Raw genomic sequence first — 19,932 nt, forward strand, 5'->3', positions numbered from 1 at the left:
AGCAGGGAGACTACTGCTGATATATTAAATGAATTGGCCTAGGGGAGCTTCCATGTATCTTATTTGGGCGTGCCACCGGCTAAGAAAGCACAATCTCCCCTCTAGTATAGAAAAATCTAAAAATATTAAAAATCCTTTATATTGTTTATGCAGAGTAAAAACACATTTTGTTTGCTTTATTTGAAAAAAAAAAAAAGAAATGTTATTCTTTATAATGGATACAGAATGATGACTATGAACATACGTAGTGGTGATATTTACCAGTGCAAAATCTAATTAAATTACTTATACTGATGATCAATTACTGATGATCATTTAAAATATTATATTGTACTTGCTTTTTTATTAAGGAGTTGGGACCGTGGGAGGAGATCATGTGTTTGTCTCACCTTCTGAGCCTGACAGTAGGCATTACAGCAGTGAGAACAGTTTGTCTATGATGCAATTGGGCATTCCAAATTTGGAGAAAATGGACAAAATGCATTGGGTATTCCAAACATGTAAAAAATTGATTTAGAATATTTAAAGCCTTCTAGAAAATGTTAGACATGTTCTAAAGATTGATAATTGCATAGTGTATGTGTTGACTTCAGACAGATTTAAAAAAAAAAAAAAAAAGTCATTCTTTTAATAAAGAAACAAATAAAACTTCTCGTGTGGCTGTGGGTTAGGACCATCTTTGTTAGCCTCAGTAAGGTCGGAATAGTGTGGCTTTGAAGCAGAGAGATCTTTTTGTACTTTAAAAACTGCCTTCCCCTGCCAGTAAAAAGACTTCCAGCTGAGATGCCCTTCACTTGTGCTCCCCTCTACATGATGACTGATTACTTAGATGTATTTTCTCAATGTACCAGCTTGTATGCCTTTTGTGACCGGCTCATTCATTTTAGGGGGGAAAGTCATATCAAGAGTGTCTTGTGTAGAATAATTGTTAAGTCCACTGAGTCACAGACTGTGATTATGCATGACTTTATTCACATGGCAGAAATCATCATGCACAGCTGGTGCAGAACTGGGAGAGGTTTTGAAAAATTTGATGTAGTTGATGCTCTGGCAAACTCCTCAGGTCACTAGCCTAACAGGCAGATGATGGTAATGTTCAAAAAGGAATGTGTCAATGAATAGGATTTTCAGTGTTCATTTGAAGACTGAAGTACCTGCAGCAGGTATGTCTCTTGGAGCAAAGCTGAGCACAAGTGTTACCTGTGTGGGAAAGCATTGCCAAAAGCCAGGACTTGGCATCATTGCCAGCTGTCTTATCTCCCTGTCCTGCGTGTTTACACACTGCCCCATGTTCATTCTACATGACTCTTCTCAGCAGCAGCAACAAGCAGTGATGTGTAGGTTTCATTTTTTGCTTCAGCTAATGCCATGACTGGAGCTAGATTTGCTCTCCTGCAGGTGATCCAAGAAAAAAAAAAAAAATAAACACTGTACAAAGTGAAATGGTTTCAGCCGTGAGGGTGACCCAATTCTGTCTGCATTGGACGGGTCTTTAAATAGCTGATTAGGTTCTGTAGCCTCTGTTACCTGAAATCTGCCTTTGCCTCATGCAATGCAAACAGTGAGGAACGAGTGAAACATTTTGCTATGGTGGTGTATTAGGAACTTGTTCTAAGAAAGAAAAAGCATTTTTTTTTTTATCTCTAGCTAAGAGGCAGAATCAGATCATTATTTAATCACTAAGTGTTTCCCAAAGAGTAATGATACTGTAGTACGCCAGATACTCTAAATGTAGTACCCAGTGCAATTAATAAGAAGCAGGCTGGGACACTTGCCAAGCTGCTTCGAAATCATTTTTATTAGAGATTAAGGTAGAGACTGAGCTCTTTGCAAGCATTTATTCCCATGTTCTTATGATTAAACAAAATGGTGGTCATGAATACATCTTGAGAATGTTTGATTTTGCGTATCTTTCTGTGCTGAAACATGGTGTGTAGTGAAGGACACCACATTTCATGCAGATGAATTTGAATAAAGTTTGACATGATACTTTGGGTTTGGTTGAGAGTATTCTCATGATTTCCATTTTAGATGAGTCTACCTATATTAATGTTAATATTCTGCTTGAGAGTGTGCTTTGTTCACAGCTGGAGCCAAAGAAAGATCAGCAAAGAACAATTTTAATGCTTTCACTTCTCATGATCACAAGAATCACTTATTTTCGCCGCTGTATTTTCCTATTGAAAGATTAGGAAAGGTATAAGGTGATTTTTGGTGATAAGGTGTTAATTGAGAACAAATTTTAAAAGGCAAGAAGAAGGTGGCAAGAAGAGCATTGTAGTTGAAGGGTGATACATAAATGTTTTTGACACCCATGATATCAGTATATCATTTACCATCACCATATCAAAGTTTTCACGTGGACTGATATCATCTTAATACAGATACAATAGTTGGAAATCATGTATAAAACACCACTCTATGTAGAATGTGTGGCCTCATAGTAAAATGAATCAGGCTCAACACTTCTTTTTAATGCTGGTGAAGTCTCAGGTAACAGTGAATTGGGGAACGTCAGAGCAAATGCCCATTATCCACAGAGCTACTAAAAGATATCAGGCGTTTGGATTCAGTGAATCAAAATCAAATTAATCAAATTAATTAGGTTTTAAACAAATTTCGGTAATAAAACTTTGACAGTAGTCAGGGCTGCATCACTGCTATACCGCGGTATTAGGAGGTGTACTGCGGTGTTGAGCCCGTCACTGCCATTACTGTCATAACAGCTTTTTCCCCCTTATCAGAGAGTCCTGCCATCCTCGTGTAGCTTTTGGCTTGGTCTGTGGCCTTGTCTACACGTATCCGGATATTTTCGAAAACTCACTTTTTTCTATCAGTGTTGAAAAGGATCGTGTCCACAGTACACGTTTTTTTTTTTTTTTTTTTTTTAATCTCTCCACACGAGAACGAGAAAACGATTCTAAAACGCCCAGACCTCTGCACTGAGCATACACATAACATTTAGCAAGCGCATCACGTCATTGTAACCCTGACCAAATCAATCAAGAGGACTGACACTGAGGAGAAGCAGTTTGCGAGTCTGGTGTTGAAAACTAGTGAGCAACTGCAGCTGTCAACAAATAATGTCATGGAAGAAAACATTCAGTGTATGTTAACCCCTGTCTGTACCCATGGTTATTAATTATAATGCGTAACAAAACTCACGTAAAATGCTTTTAAATGTGTGTAATAACTATTTAGTTTTAAGTTAATCGACTAAATATTTAGCATTTTATATGGTTTTTGAAATGCACGCCATGAATAAACTAGTGTAATTAGCCTTGGCGATGGCCTAGAGCTCAGTCGATGGATTTTTGTCTTTTGAAAGCGATAAAACAGTAGAAACAATGTTTGCGCACCAAATGATTGTATGACTGTTTAGGTTAGGTGTATTTGTTGTTTAATACAGAGATTTTCTGCTTCTGTTACATGGTTACATTTGAAATTGCATAAGGAGTTTAAGAAATTAAAAACTGTGAGTAATTTATATAGCCTATTTTAAAATAGTCATAGTGCCCCCAATTCTGGTTTATTAAATCCCTTGCTGGTTATTGCGAATGAGGCATAAACAAGTCTGTGATGGTTAGTTATTTGGTGTAACAGTTCATTAAAATCAAAATAGGGGGGTGACTTAGTTTTATTTTTTTTTTTTTGATAAAATTCAAGCCTGAATTGACCTATTTACAATAACACAAAAATAATTGTAGGCTTTAAAAAACAAGAAACAACAAAGCCAATAAACAGTTTGTTCTCTTTGTTGGTTATTTTTTTTTTCCAGTGCTTTTAGGCCTATTTTAGTGGTAGCGATAGTAGCAATAGTGGTAGCAGTACCACTATATCGCATATTAAGGGACAAGTAACGTCAAATGAATGAATAAATAAATAAATGAGAAAAATAAATAAACACGGGGGGTTTGGTTGCGGTATTACTGCAAACCGCAAGGTGGCGTTCTTCGAATACCGTGGTAAGGACATTTCTATACCGCTGCAGCCCTAACGGTAGTCATATAAGAGTATTTAAAGGTAGCAACTGCAACAATTGGACAAATATCACAGTAATTTTATGGGGAGGAATTATTGTCAGAATGTTACCAAAATGCAGTGTTATACCTCTTATGGTTCACATAAAATGGCAGAAAATTGCTTGCCTGGCCTATGGAAAATCTTATCTGAATTCCTTAGAGGAAGATTGAATCTTTGAAAGTCTGTCCTTATCAAGCAATGGGGATGTTACAGATAAGCATTTGGTACAAAAGTTCAACAGAAAAAGATTGAAACAACAGGCAATGGACATAAGTATCAGTTTTGAAAATATTTATTCCTCCAAAACTAGCTTTTGTCTGGGTGTATCATTGTTCTGTATGCTGGGAGGGGATATTGGGACTGCTGGCATATTATTTATGTATTGAGTTGTGCTGTGGAAGAGATTTGCAGGGATCTTAGTGTGTCAAGAGAAATGAAAATGCTTTGTACCAAAAAAGTCAGTTTTCTGTTTGCTCCTGCCTCTTCTGACAAGTCTATGATTCTGCTACTTTTTTCTATCATGCTGGTGACATCGTTGCTCTGTTTGCATGGTGCAAGGTAAATTGTGAGTTTTTGTTCTTTTTGGATAATCCTCAACAATGGAAATGGGTTAACCAAACCATTATTTACATTCCTTCTCATAATCCTTGTCAGCTTTGCTCCGCTTGTGGGATAAAGGGGGGGGGGGGGGGGGGGGGGGGGGAACAGAAGTAATTATCCCTGGCAGACTTTGAAGTAAAGGAACCTCCATGCAAACGCCAAATTAAATTTTATAGTAATATAATTGCTCTCTGTGTAGTAGAGAGTAAGGTCAAGGCTAAAATGACTCTGGTCTACTGGGTCGTAATGCCGAGTTAACAAAGAGCCTCATCACAGGTCTCAAACCAAACTGTAGGGCTTGTCATTGAGATGAACCCATGTGTGGTTAATTAATCAGTGCTCACATTAAGGCAAAACTGTGCCTTATAAGGATAATCCTACCATTGGAGCCTGTCCTGATTTTTGTGGCATGAAGTTGCTGGGCAGGACGCATTTCCTCTCCTGCTCAGTGCCAAGCAGAGAGGCAGCAGGGAACATTTTAATTGTGAAATGTACATTGCATTTTTCAACATTGCATTTTGGTCGTGTTTTGACCAGCATCAGAAAGTGCTTAAGTAGTACTGTTGGTGAGATGTTGACAGTACAATTTTAGAAATAAATCAGTGTTCTTGTCAATGAGCACCCATCATTTTGAGAAAAGAAACCAAAGGAATAAGCAGATCTTAGCCTTTCTTAATGCTATTAAAGGTGATCCCCTCCTCACCCTCACTTGTAGAGACTTAATTACCTTTCCAATGTAATAAAATGCAAGAAACTGTATTTTTAGTTCAACTACTGTTTACTACAGTAAATTCAAACTATTGCAAGCTACAGTGGGATAAGAGATACATATTGCAAACCACTTTATTTCCTTAATTTTCCCTCATTTTGGACCATCTGTATGTGACAGTGGCCTTTAAACATGAAGCTCAATCAGTATGAACCTCTCCATAATGTACTCAAGGCCATTGGGAGATTCCCAGTATCCTGACAACATGCCATCCAGGTAGAAAGCCACCTCAGTACTAACTTCACCTGTCAGCTCTCATTCATCCCTTACTGTTTACCTCTGGCACAACTGACAAATGGAGTCTTTTTTTCTATTTATTTGTCAGGTGTCAGCTTTTTTCTGGACTGCACTATATTTTTGTGTGGTACCTGGTGCATAGAACTCACAGGTTTAAAGCTTTATCTGTTGACAATTTCATATCCATACCAGAAAGCAACATTATGATCCTTTCACTGGGTATGTCTGTAGACATATTCATTCTTAACACTAAAATTAGGCATGCTTTGTATTTACTGTGAAAATGCATTCCACAAATACCAAAACTGGTAGTGTAGATCACTCTACCCCCAAAATGACATCACCCACTTACACAGTTTTTCAACCACCCATATCCTGTAATTTCTGTGAAAGTTTTAGCATTTTTCTACTTCATAATACTGTTGTACAGATGTAGGATCCATAACCTGTGTTGCTCTGTCCTAAATCTGTATGATTATTTCTATACGGAATGCTAGTTTTGGGCACACTCATCTTGTATCACTGCATATATGGCTTTCTTCAGATTGAGGCCTTGAAACTTCTTGTGCTGGAAGTTGCTCTGGATAAGAGTATCTGCTAAATAAGTGTATTGTAATGAGACTTCCATGAGCACCATAGGAAGTGAGTGTGGTGGTCTCGGTTTGTTCTGCGTGAAGTCAGCATGTCTTCTGATGTGACCTTCTGGGATTTTCTGAAGTTTACATGTTTCCCTTGTTAGGGGCAGTGTTAAAATCATGAAGTGAAACAAAAAGTGAAACAAAAAACAATAACTGCAGCAAAAGGCAAATGGGCCATACAATAAGAAACACCTGCTCTCAACATGTTGAGAAGATATTTTTGAAAGTCATATTTGAATGTAATGTTATAGAATGCCCCCATATCTGCAACTCTGCTTGATATCTTCTCAATAGCATGTTATACTCAAATTATTAAATTTGATTGGCTGACTAGCTATTTAATATCCCTGCATGGTATTTGGTGGGAAAACGTAACCCATAAAGTGCTACAACAACAAGAAAAAGTGTAGACTTTATGACCTTTAGTGTATTTCTGTAATTTGATTGCGGTGTCAGGACTATGCAAGGTAGAGACTTTAGAAACTTGACAAAATAAAACACTGGAACATGCAGGTCAAATGTTATGCTCTTGAGAAAGTTCTTGAGAAAGTTTTTGAACAACTACCACAACATTTAAAAACAAGTTTTATGGTAGCGGCCGTTCAACAACTGATCTTGATCAAATTTAGCACACTTATAGAGGAACCATGTCTCAATAAATCAAATTTTCCACTAATTCTCCCACCAGTGAATGGAATGTATATACTGTATATAGTGGTGGCAGTGTAGCATAGTGGTTAAAGCAACAGTTAGCTGGATATCTGTTAGTTACATGCCCAGTCATAATAAATCCTGTAAAGCATCATGAGTGGTATGCTCAACTGCGAGAATTTAACTGCCTTTGAAACTCAGCAACTCTCAGGTGTTTGCATCCATAGATGATGTTTATCATGCTTTGTATATTGAAGTGGTGGTTAACAAGAAGATGCAGTTTTCACTAATATACTAATTATGCATACTGACAAAAAGTTCAGAATGAAGGACCAAGCAAAGTTGTATCTGAATGTGTACATAACAGGAATTTCCTTCATCGTTAAGTTTATTTGCGGCAACCCCACCAATCCAATAAACAGGAGTGTAGAACATTAATGCAATCCACACAAAATGCCTCAATATGGAAGGACTCCCGTTCTCACACTTTTTACATTTTTTAGAAATCATTAACTTCTTAAATCTGTGTAATTGAAATAAAGCTGATAAGAGTGGAGACAAAGCACATTATTTTGGTCGTTCCTGCAGCAGAATACAAGGTAAAGCCAGATGTAGTACTTTCAGTAGTGAGATGAGCTGCTCCCTCAAGATGATAACCACTGAGTCTGTTATCTCAGGCAGAAACTCACTGCAAATCCGTGTCAGTCTAGATTAAGGTCTCAACAAATCTTAAAATATATTTATTTTTTTCTACTGCAATTACAATGAAAAATAAAACTCCTACTAGTTGAGAAAGACAGCTATTTTGAAGTAGAAATATTAGCTTTGCCGCCTTATCTGTTTTAACACCTGCTGTTGTATGTGGACGAATGTTGTGGTTTATAGGGAATAACTCTAATGGGCATGTCCGTCATTAGCTGAGAAGAGACTTTTGTTTTTTGTGTGGATTATTATAGTTTGTTGTAATTGGGGAAAAATCAACATAAATTACTAACCCCAGAAATTAATTTCCATTAAGCAATAACACTGAGGGAGAGATTTTTTTAAGTTTTCAGTTTGTATATTCCATTATGACATTGTACTCTTTTGAACTGGGTGGACAAAGAAATGATTCTTGCTGTTCAAGACTTGAGTGTTATGCCAGTCAAGTTCAAGTGTGTCTGTCTCAGGCTTGGCATTTTTAAACCATGTAGGATTACATAACAGTTCATTAAGATTATAAATATATGTAAATACCTAAATAAAATAAATATAACCTGTAGTCCGTGTCCCCCAGTAAATTGAAAATTAAATACTTACCTTAAATGAAATGTTTAACAAACACTCCCTATCCCCCTGTACTTTGAGTTAGATATAAACAGGGAGAAATCCACTATTATTTTTACCCCTGTTATGACAGTATGTATTGATTTATAGACCTCTAAGAAATATCACTCACATGTTTTTAACAGGGAGAGGGTGGAGTAAGCGCAGTGAGAGTTGTTTAGTCACTTAACAAAACAAGAGAATAAATCAAAAAGCAAAGACACAGGTCATCAAACCCATGTGTTTGCATCAAGTGCATCTTTTTTTAGACACTTTTTCTTACAGTTTAAACTATGCAATATCAAGTCGGTGGAAGTTTAGATTGGGCAAGTGCATTTCTGACCCACTTGCCCAGTCAACAACCTTGATGTTTAAGGCTGCCACAGTTGCTAGGCAATCGGTTAGACAACCAAGCAGCCCTTGATTTTGAAACATGCCAGGTGTGGCCTTCCTGTAAGTAATTTAAGTAAACATATACTGTATAAAAGACAGAGGGCAATCTGTATGCAGAGTGCTGTGTTCAAATCAGAGGCCTGTCTTTGCAGCTTTATGCTGTTTGCAAAATGTTTTGATTCTTTTTTCCCCTGCTATAGCTGTTTTTGTTAAGTTGTCATATTTTCCTGAAACATGGCAATGATTAATCTAAGAAATCTAAGAATGAAACGTCAGGAGCAATCAGGATCATCCCTGAGTAGGAACAGGAATTAGACTTTGTGCAGCATTGCTAGCATTCTGCGCGCGCGCGCACACACACACACACACACACACGCCATTAGTGTGCATGGAGAGTGAAAAGTATATTCAAAGTGACTTGAGAATGTATATTTTTTAAATATACATCTGTTTTAAAGGCCTGGTCTGTTGTCCAGTCATGCTAGAGATTAATTAAGTGCTCTTGCGTCTCTTTGCTGCTCTGGTTAGACTGCAGGAAATGGCACATCACGTTTTACAACAAGCAGCTAGCAATATAGAAATTAGCTCAGCCCACATTGATACTGAATGTGCAGACAGAAGAAAATGATAATGACTGAAGAAAATTGTAACCAATCTTCAGAATGACAAGAGAAAATAGGTAAGGAAAATACAAACAAATTGCTTTCAGCAGACAGAACACAGCTCTGTTCTAAACTGGTTGCTTCAGGACAAATAAAATAACAGGAAACTAAAAATAAAATGGCAATTTCCTATGCTTCAATTAAATGGCTCATTTCACTTTGAGAGTTAAGTGTCCTTACCTTAAAACTTCTGACACTGAGCCTTGTAATATTCTAACAGTGCTAGAATGGAAGTTCATTTGTGACAGCTTGTTCTGGGCAATTTCCTAAAGGTCTGTATGGGCGCAATTAAAACATGCACAAAGATATCAGGACTATTTTAAGTGTATACACCTTATGTAATAGATATAGCAATGAATTCATAAGATGCTCTTAGTGATTTAATTTGTAACAATCACAATACTGTTCAACAAATATTTGCTGAAAGAACTCTTGTTTTTTAACCTTGGCAGGAAAGTTTGACTTCCAGCAGAATGTCCGTTCTTTGTTGTATGATTTTCTTGCTGGTTCAAATGTTAGGATGTTTAGAGGTTGAGTCTCCCGGTTGAAAATCTGTTTCCATGAAATCAAATGTTTACCAGCGGTGGGGAATGGACAGTCATGGATGATGCGCTCTGACTGCAGGGTGGTTTGCTTAGCTGGTTTTGTGGTCTGGAGGGATGGACCCTCTCTTAGAGGAAGGCTGATGAAAGGGTAAATGAATCTTGTGAGGGCCTGATTATTTTTTCCTCTCTCCCAACCCCTCCTTTCCCTGAATTTGATCGAATTGAACTCCTGCCGCAAGTAATTTCATTCTCGCTTCCCAAGGTCAAGTGGTAGACGATTCTCTTCAGTCAGTATCTATTTATCTCCAAATGCAAATAGAATGGACTGATTTGCATCGATGGGTGTAGAATAACAGGGGTCCCCCTCAAGGTTATAGAGAGACTGAACTGGTCTTGTTCCCGTATTTTGTTTGAAAGAACTAATTTTTTTTTAATCACTGGGAATTAACTGTGTCAAATTAAAATATGTGTTATATATTGCTTGGATATTTGTTGCTGGCTGTTGAATTGTGTATGCAGTGTGGGGTCAATTCAGACCTAATTGTGCTGAGTTTCTTTTTCACATGCCTCACTTTCATCACTCGCAGTTTATGGGACTCAGACTTAACTTTCACACCTCAATACCTCTTACAGTGGGTGGTACAAAGTTAAGTGCTGTGAGTAAATTTCTGCCCGGAACCTGCTGGCTGGTAGATTTTCTCACTGAGTTATTAGTCTTTGTTACAGGACGCAGTTGCGAGAGGGTTATTTTCATTTTTAAAATGAAATAATAAAACCTCCTAGAAATCAACAACAATGCTCTTCTTGTTTTAGAGAAATAAGTATTTCAGAAGCAACAGGCTTCCTGCTATTTAGTGGTTTCTCTCATCACCATAATGGCTCTGATGTCTCTTGGTTAATGCCATTTTAAATTTCTGTAGAATTCAATGACTATAAAGTCATGTGACAAAGAACAAGTCATTTATTAGCAAGATACATCCTGGGCACCTCCATTGTAAGCATTCAATCCTATGTAGTGTTGTGTTGGAAGAGCATTGCATCAGTATCATTGCAAAGCTGGTTTTGTGTGCTTGCCCCTGCAGTGCGCGGACGCTGGAGAAGACCCGGGCGCAGCTCCAGAGCGAGGTGGGCCAGCTGCGCTCCAAGGTCCTGGAGGAACAGAAGAAGCGGGAACAGCAGGATGCCCTGGTCCGACGCCTGCAGAAGAGAGTCTTACTCCTAACCAAGGTAGGTGTTCAAACTCTGGGGGGCGGGGGGGAGCATGCTGCCTCTACTTTGCAGCTTTTTCGCTGGTTTTTTGCAGTTGTACTCCTTCATGGTACAGGTAACCTTGGTTCCAGTCCAAGAAGGCTGGTCTTAAGGAGGAAGTGGGCATGTTTTGTGAGGGCAGAGGGATGTAGTGTGGATTGAGTTAGATTTGTTTGACAGGTTATCACAAGTGCTATATGTCTTCGGCAGAAGAGTGATGCTCCTTCACTTGGGAGTGGTGTTTGGTCCCCAGTATCAGCGTAAATCAGCGCTGTCCACTGTCCAGCACATCCACAAAGGTCTTGCAGCTCAAGGCTGTGCTCTGCATTCCAGTAGCTCCATGTATCTCCTCCACACCTTTCTATAACCACATGGAATTTCACAAATGATATTACAGTGATCCTTTGAATGCCATTGTGATATCATTATTTGTGAACTCTTGTGAAATTTGAGTGTTTCGCTGCTGACTTATCCACTGGGCAACTGGTGTGTGTGTGTTTTTTAATCCAACATGCTGCATGGAATGTATACATGCAATGATTCATGTAGAGAAATTAATTGAAACAATAAAAACATGACATATTACACCCTGGACAAAGAGTTCTGTGCCACATCTTGAGCAGCCGTATAAATAACACTCAATTTAACATGAGAAAGTAAGGAGGCTGCATACGTCAGGTTTTTGTGTCTTTTTGATAAGCTTCTCAAACGAAGTATGTTATGGTCGCATCTTATTTTTTTCCATATTTTTGTTGTTGTTGTACCACTCTATGAAAGCGTGAAGAACCCGACTATATCCATTCCTCACACCAAATCAATTTCACCATCAAGAACCAGAGACAGTAAATCTTACCGCACTGATATGATTTTTTTCATGTATGAATCTGTTCCAGACTCATCTCCACTAATCAACCTTTCAAGTGTCAATTGCCCAAGAGAATGGAGTCATAGAATACTGTGTCTTATATATCTGGAGCACCAAAGGCAATGCTACTTCAGTCTTGCATCTTCTGTTAGTGTGATTATTTGTGCATTTTTTTTTTACCAGGCATCAATGTTACGGCTTAGCCTGTCCGATACAGATCCAGAGTAAAGGATAGTTGCATATAAGGGTGGAAAAGTTCTCTCTATTTTGGCTTGGTTTACTACATGTTTATTTCTTATACATCATACATAATCATGGTACAGCTTCAGAGTTTTGCTAACCTGTTATAGGATGACCTTTCTGAGACACTGTCTTAGGGCACAAGGGCTAAATCTCTCCCTTTCCTGCCTTTTCACACCGTTGCCTAGAGGTGAAATAATATATACCCACAGAATGGGAAAGGCTAAACATTCACAGCAAGACCCTTTCCTGTTGACTGGTGATGTCATCAGGGTAGACTACTTCATACCCATTCCTGAAAAATAATCTATTTTTTACACCTTCCTGCTTGTGTTGCAGGTCAACCTTCGGTCTTCAAAATCACATTTTTTGCTCCTCTGAGGCTGTTTTGTGACTGTGGTAATGTTCGTCTTTGCTGGATTGACGTTTTGACTCCTATTAAAAATGTGTGCTCCAGCCATCAAGCACATGATTGATGCTCTCTCTGCCGGGAAAGCTGTTCTTTTAAATGGGTTGCAATAAGGGTGTGTGCATCTTCCCCCCAATTATGCTTTAGCAGACCTTAATGGTTTCCTTCATGAAAAAGGTCTTGATTGCAGCAGCAATGCTCTAATTGCTATCTGCAATTAAAGCCTCTGCAGAGCTACTGAGTTGTCGAAGGATATAATTGAGAAAAAACAAAACAATTATACACACCTTCACCCCCTGACTTAAAGCCATCCCTCTCTAATTAAATGTGTGTTGATTTTTTTAAAGTAAATCTCAGAGGGGAACACTGTGTTGGATACCTTTTTAATGTTCCAGTGGCTCTAATCTTCTGGACCGAAGTGTTTGTGTCTAGCGGCAGAAGTGAAGGGGTCCCTGCTGTTTTGACCCAGCTCCATGGATTAATGGGTGTCGTGTTGCACCAAGTGCAAAGAATCAATGGCAAGACAGGAGGCGGGATCCAGGGCGCTAATGGCAGCGGAGCGCAGGACCCAGGCAGGATGAAGCTGTAGAGGAAGTGAAGTAGGGAATCGAGTTTGATTTGCTTCTCCGGGGCCTGCCGTATGGTAGTAAGAAATGCCTCATTTGCAAGCTCAGTCTGTGTGGTTTTATAGAAAAACAATACAGACAGTTGCGGGGCAAGAATAATATACACATTTTAATTATTCCCCTTTCTACCATAGAAAAATACTGCATTATTCTTCCCCATCTGCTCCCTCAAAGACCGCAATGGTTTTTGTTATCGATTTTGTATTGGATCCAAGCCTGTTTCCTGAGGGCATTCTTAGTTGTTCAAAACACACACATTTTTCACATTCCCATCATAATCTCAGTCTGGACTGGGGTCAAAGAGGAGGTTTGAATTGATAATGAACAGGAGTTTTACACATGTTTTTTCCATTTAAGAGATTCCCCAATCACTCACCATCATAAAGTCACAGTGTAAGTGTGATGAAGAATTTGAAGAAAATTAAAAGTGGCACTTTATCATTTCAAACCACAAATGACAAGCATTGGGTGAAAAGTGTATGTTTGTGTGCGCAAAATATTTTCAATGACGTCAGACTGTCTCAGTGAGGCTGTTTGATACTTGTTGGATCTTACAGTATGCATTGAAGTGCCGCCAACACAATCTTCTAGCAGAAGGCCACATTTAGCCTTTGCAGACCTTCACTTTCTTTGAAATTCAGTGCTGTCATCTCTTGCCAACTGGAAGTAGCTTTGTGACCATCAAGCATGACATTTTCCATCCAGCCTCTTTTTAGTGGACTACCCTAAACACGTGTCTACCCTCCCTTTTTGATCTAATTGATTTCCTCCAGCTTTGGTCTTAGTTGTGTGATATTGCTCCTGAAAGCAAACCCTAAAGTTAAAATAATGTGCTGAAGGGCCGAGAGGGTTGAAACCTTTAGTTGCAGGACTAGGTACTTTTAACTTCTGGTAGGGATCATAAGTCTTTTATGATAAATCCTCACAAACAAATTCAGGGGTTGATTGTTTACATTATATTCAGGTTACAACCAAGTATCTGTAAAAGTTTTATATTCTAGTTCAGGTTTTAGGGTTATATCAACTGTGGTGTTGAAAAGCTGTTGCTTTTTGATGTACATACATATTCTTCTACAGAGTGTTTCAATAGAAATGGCAGGCTGCATTATATTTTCCCTAATGGAACAATATTCAAATAGATATGAGTATTGAGATATGGTTCTAATGTTTGAATGGATATTGTGCTGGAACCAAGGCCATAGTTATGTTTAAACTTGTCGTTCTTCTCCTTTTTCCAGATAATCAGAATTACATTTTAATGCTAGCAGGGGCATGACCTGATAGAAACACCATGGTATTATCTTCTGAAGACCTGGTGGAATTGACCTAAAAGCAATTTTGTTAAAAAATAATGGAAACCAAATGAAACTTCTATCTTTCTGAAATTCTGTGATTTTTATTAAGATAACCTTGCACTGAATTTCATTCGTGGCTAACAATCGTGAGTGGCGTTTTAGGAGGGAGTCTTGAACGCACATACAAATACACACACACACTGTCACCTTTCCAAAAACGACTTCAGGAACTCTGTGACTGCAGACAAATAACAACATGAATTTGAGGTAGTTATATCAGGGAGAAGCTCTTTGTTATTGTGTGGAGCCTTTTTGATTGCGTCAATGAGACAATTATTATAAATGGCTATTTTTTACTTGTCAGACTCCATAAGGCCATTTGGAGTAATTCTAAACTGACACTTCCTGATTTGAATGTCTAAAATGATGTAGGGGGAAGCACTTTCTGTTCAAAAACAGTTAAAAAGTGTTTTGAAAAGTGTTTTCATATACAGCAGGGGCCTCATTCCTTTGTACAAGCACTTATGGTTTGATTTATCTGCATTAAACATGAGATTAATCATAGATTGCCATTTTTCTGATTACAAAACTGTATGCTGATGCCCATTAAGTATGTGATGAGCTGACAAGTAACAGAGATTATTTTATAGAATTTGAGATGCAGTGATTAATGGCAACTGGTGTGTGTTTTTAAAGGTTGTACAATACAAAGATTTGCCTTAATTAGAGATCCTCAATTCAACGCTTTCAGACTCAAGTCAGACACCTCATTATTTTCAAGTCTCCCTGTGTGCCCCTAACACAGCACTTAACAGTGTGAACATTACTCCTCATTCACCAGCATGTTTATGCCTCTCTCTTCCCTCAAATACATGCATGCGCAGTTTCCAAGCACGCGTGCGCGGGCCCAAGACTCCTCAAACTTATCCGCCGCTCTCGACTTCCTCAGTGCTTCTCAAGTGGTCATTTTTTAAAGTTTCCATCTGGTCTGCGAGTTGTGAGTTGCTATGAAAGGTCTGTGGAGCTGCATGTAGCAGACTGTGGAAACAGATTGCATTGCAGGTTAAAAGCGGATTAGAGTTAATTAAAGGGATGTACCTCCCTGTCAGACCCTTGGATCCACTCACTATTTACATGCTAATGCGATGCCTCTGTGAGGGAAGAGGAGGAGGGTGACAGCTCCCATGTATTATAATAATAGAGACTTGTACTGTATAATAAGATGAGCAATTTAAAAATGTATCAAACTGAACGTACACAGTGATTCTCTATAATGCTTCCTTTTCCATCTGTGTGATTAAACGAAAGGAATTTCAGCTTACTGTTGGTTATGAGAAAACCTTGTATAATATGGCAGCATAAGCAGTTTACACATGTAGTTGAAATTGAAAATTTGCAACAGTGCTTTGCATATTTTAGGCTGCTGATAAGGATGAAAAGCCCACTGAACCTTTTGTAAGAATTTTCTTTTGCTGGATGATTATACATTTACATAGAAAATAGCTCTGACATATACTGTTGAGTGTCTTGTATTCAAGGACTAATCTGCTGTCTCCTGATGGAGGGTTACTTTGGGTTTGTTTATTTGTTTATGCAGTTATTTACTTATGCATTAAATGAGTGACTGTACTTTTTTGGTGTATTGATCAGCTTCGCTAACATCCTCTCCAAAATCACTTTGTCGTATGTTTTGCATGCCATTGCTATAGGTGTTAATGTTAATTTCACCCTGTTGCACAGTTTGCTCAGTATCTCCAGATTTGTCCACACGGCAGTGGGGATATTCTTCCTGTGTGCCTCCAAAATCTGACAAAGACCAGATTGGTCAAAATGACTGTCCATTTTTCCATGCAGTTAATATCCATTAATTTTTGTGGGCAACTTGTGTGTGGAGTTAATATTGTTTCAGTCATAGTTTCCCATTGACCTTGCTCTTGAGACGCATTGGGATGTGTGCGTATTTTCTGTACTGTGCGATTACCCCTAACTGAAACAATTAATATGGCCACTGCCTAGGAGAAAGCTGCACTGTCTCACGAAAAGGATTATTTTTGATAGGTTGCTGTTTTTTTTTTTACAAATGAGTCTCCAAAGAAGAGAAGAAATCAAGAATTTGTTATTCCTAATCATTATCTGCTATTTAAGATATCCAGAATTTTTACTACTATAAGGTACTACTATAGAAGGAATGTAAATCACATGATATTTGGAGTATGACTTATGTAACAGGCATAACAGAAGATTGTTGAAGATTATTCACTTGGCACACATGCAAAAAGTACACAAAGGAGTTGCATTACTGTGGTTAACAGGTACTAAGGTATCTTAAGTCACTTAAACAATGAAAATTACTTTTTAACTATAAGTAGCTGTAAATATTCCATCAGATTGCAGTTTTAATTTAATAGTTAATCAGAGTTGTCTCCCCAGATGATGACTGGTTTCATCATCATCAGCACCACCCTGTAATGAAAATCCAGTTGGCTTCAGAAGGGGAAAAATTCAAAATATATATAAAAAAATAAATTAAAAAAAACAACAATTAATTCTTTGCTTCCCATGGACTTCCTGCAGCCTGGTGTCAGTGCCCGCTCTGTCCTAGCTTGGCCTCTCTTATAGTGATAATGATGTGTTGTCATTCACACCGCCATGGCAAGAGGGACGCTGAAACAAAGGAAAGCTAATTGAGTAATTCTGTCTTGCAAATGGAATATGCAAATATATGTCTTAACTGCCACAAATGGGACAGTGGAATGGAAGGGCTCTTTAGAAAGAAATGAGTTACTCTGCTAGATTGATCTGCCTTCCTGAGGGAATTCTCAGTGATAATGTCATTGCAAAAGCAATCATCCACCATGGCATAAGCTGTGTATATTTAAAATGAGTTAATAATACAAACAAAAAAGACAAAAAACAAACACAGGTTAAGTAACCCGTAAAACCAATTATCACAATGACGTGCTGTAGAGTTTTTATGAGCGTAATGTGCATTGCAAAGACTGTATTATTACAGCTGTGGCCATGATATATTGATTTAAACAATGTTGTGTGATGGCTGACATTGTCATTTGTGCTACTAGTTTGGATGGATCTTTGGCGATATGGATGCAAATGATTCTGCTAAATTTGATTGAAAGATGGTGTTTAAAGATAGTAGTTGCATTACATGTTGTTGTCTTTAAAGCAACAGTTTGAAGTTTATCATCAAATATTTGTTAGACAGAAAAGAAATGGAAGAAATTAGTGTTTTGGAATTATTCTCAGTTCTCACTAAATTTTACAATCACTACCCAAAGTGAGGAGGGCTAACTGTCACTGGGTGAAGGGAAATCCACTGGCTCTCTAGTATGCTAAATGTCTGTCTCAGTTTGCACAGAGGATAATGACGTTTTATAGAATGATATGTGGCTTTTGTAAACTTGCAGTTATGAGCTTGTGGCTTTTATAATTAATGTGATAATTGGTGTCTTGGTGATGTCTAACCTCTTGTTCTGGTTTTGTTGTATTTATTTAGCCTGTTCTTGTTTCAGAACCCTCACTGACTGGAGCGGTAGAGCTTGACTTCTCAAAGAAATGTGCATGGTGGTCTTATACCACTGGGAAATAAGCTGCTGCTTGTTTTTTTAAGTAGGAAGTACACTCTTCATCAAACTTGAAATGTTTTGAATATACCAGGATGATAGTGGTTTCATGGAAACTAATAACATGTTTACCTTTGAATGGCTCCTTCGTGTGCAGTATCTTAAGGTACAACATGTACTCTAGATGTGTTCATCAAAAGCACTGTGCTAATGGTATTAATAAAAGCTTCATATGCACTTGGGTTTAATAGAACATTCAGTTGGCTTTATAGAGATGAGAGGGTATTTTTCAGTGGGCTTTTATGCCCATCAGTTGGTGCACTATCTGTACCATTACAACAAAAAGCTTCAGTGTACAGAGCACACCAATAACAGGACTTTTTGTGTTCCTAATGGGTCATTAAAAGACATCCCAGAGAAGCTTACAGAATGAGAGCAGCAGTTGTGCTCAAAACAAATAAAGTCCTGTAGATAACAGTTTCTGAGATAGGCCTCTTCTTGAATTGCATGTAGTCAAAGTACTTTGTTGAACTTTGATACAATCCTAACCATATGCAGTAAGATGCTGGCTCTTTTTAAGGGCTTTACATTGTTGTTCGATACATGATTCAAAGTCCTATGTTTTCATAGTGTTATTGCAGTTAGGTTTAATTGGTAAAATAAAACAAACAGAAGACCATAGTCAGCAGTTCTCTGGATAGCATGCTCACTCCTCTGGGAATAAGAAACAACTGCTCATGCTACAGGACAGGGTTTTTGATGTTAATTCATTTGATGATTCAAGTTGCTTTGAGTGCTTCTGATTCTACTTATGGTAGTGCTGCACAGTGGGGACTTAGCCATTAAAAATGTTTCTGATACAAAATTGTGATGATAGAGTGAACAGTTGTGAGGACAGGCTGGTTTAGCTGTTGTGTTGATGATAGTTGGGTCTGGAGAAACTGACTCTCACTGTCTGCTCTCTAATGGTAAGTTTTAAGTTACAAAACTATGATTGATTTGGTCCAACTAATTTAAAAGAAAACACTTTTGTTATTGTAAGCGACAAGCAGAAAACATTGAATTTCTGGTAAATTCAGGAGTTAACATAATTACATGCCTCAAAACATCTTGAAAAAACTGTCTTTTGTTAATAGAGTCGCCACTGACTAATCCACTTTTAATTGCATCCAATGTTGAAGTAATTCTTACTGGGTATGTAGGCAATATCAGCTATAAATGCAGATATCTTAATCTCTATCTGTTCCAGAAGCATGGATTTGAAAATGATTAGACCAAACACAATTGATTAAAAATTGATTTTGTGAATTGTGCAATGGTTAAGAATGAAGTCTCAGAAAATTGTTCTCATGGATCATTAAACTTCAATCAGTAACTGATTCTTATCTTTTATTTCTGTGTTACAAAGATAATGACCCTGAAAGCTATATTGATCCACTGAGTTTAAGACTGTAAGGTTAGACGTTTTTATTTAATTCACTTAAAATGAGATATTTACCAACAGGTCATGATAGTGAGGCACTTTAACACTTTGATTGTTCATTTAGCTGTTTCTTGACTTGATGTGTTGACAACAACACACATGCACAGTTGTGGCTAAATATGATGTACATTTTTTTTCTCTGGTAAAATGCTAATAAACATAGGCCACTGTATACATCTGTGAGGTATAATACCTATTCATTAACTGATTTATGACACTTCAGCTTGACAATAATCACACAATTTCATGTTCACTTGTTCCCTGACTGATGAATTTGAATTGAAACACACATATAATACAAATAATATAGCCCAAAGTACTAAATTGTTCACTTAATTCTTCAGTTAATGAGCTGAATGAAG

The 19,932-nt window shown here is 37.8% G+C and overlaps 1 protein-coding gene across 1 annotated transcript in view; it reads left to right on the top strand.

The window, feature by feature from the left end:
• mad1l1 (mitotic arrest deficient 1 like 1) overlaps positions 1-19,932 on the top strand; it is a 206,873-nt gene that overhangs the window by 33,975 nt on the left and 152,966 nt on the right. Inside the window, exon 11 of the mRNA XM_036535154.1 lies at positions 10,906-11,050. Within this exon, the coding sequence (XP_036391047.1) occupies positions 10,906-11,050 (145 nt within the window). The remainder of the gene's footprint in view (positions 1-10,905; positions 11,051-19,932) is intronic.

The sequence above is a fragment of the Megalops cyprinoides genome, chromosome 1 (assembly GCF_013368585.1).
Source record: "Megalops cyprinoides isolate fMegCyp1 chromosome 1, fMegCyp1.pri, whole genome shotgun sequence".
Lineage (NCBI taxonomy): Eukaryota > Metazoa > Chordata > Actinopteri > Elopiformes > Megalopidae > Megalops > Megalops cyprinoides.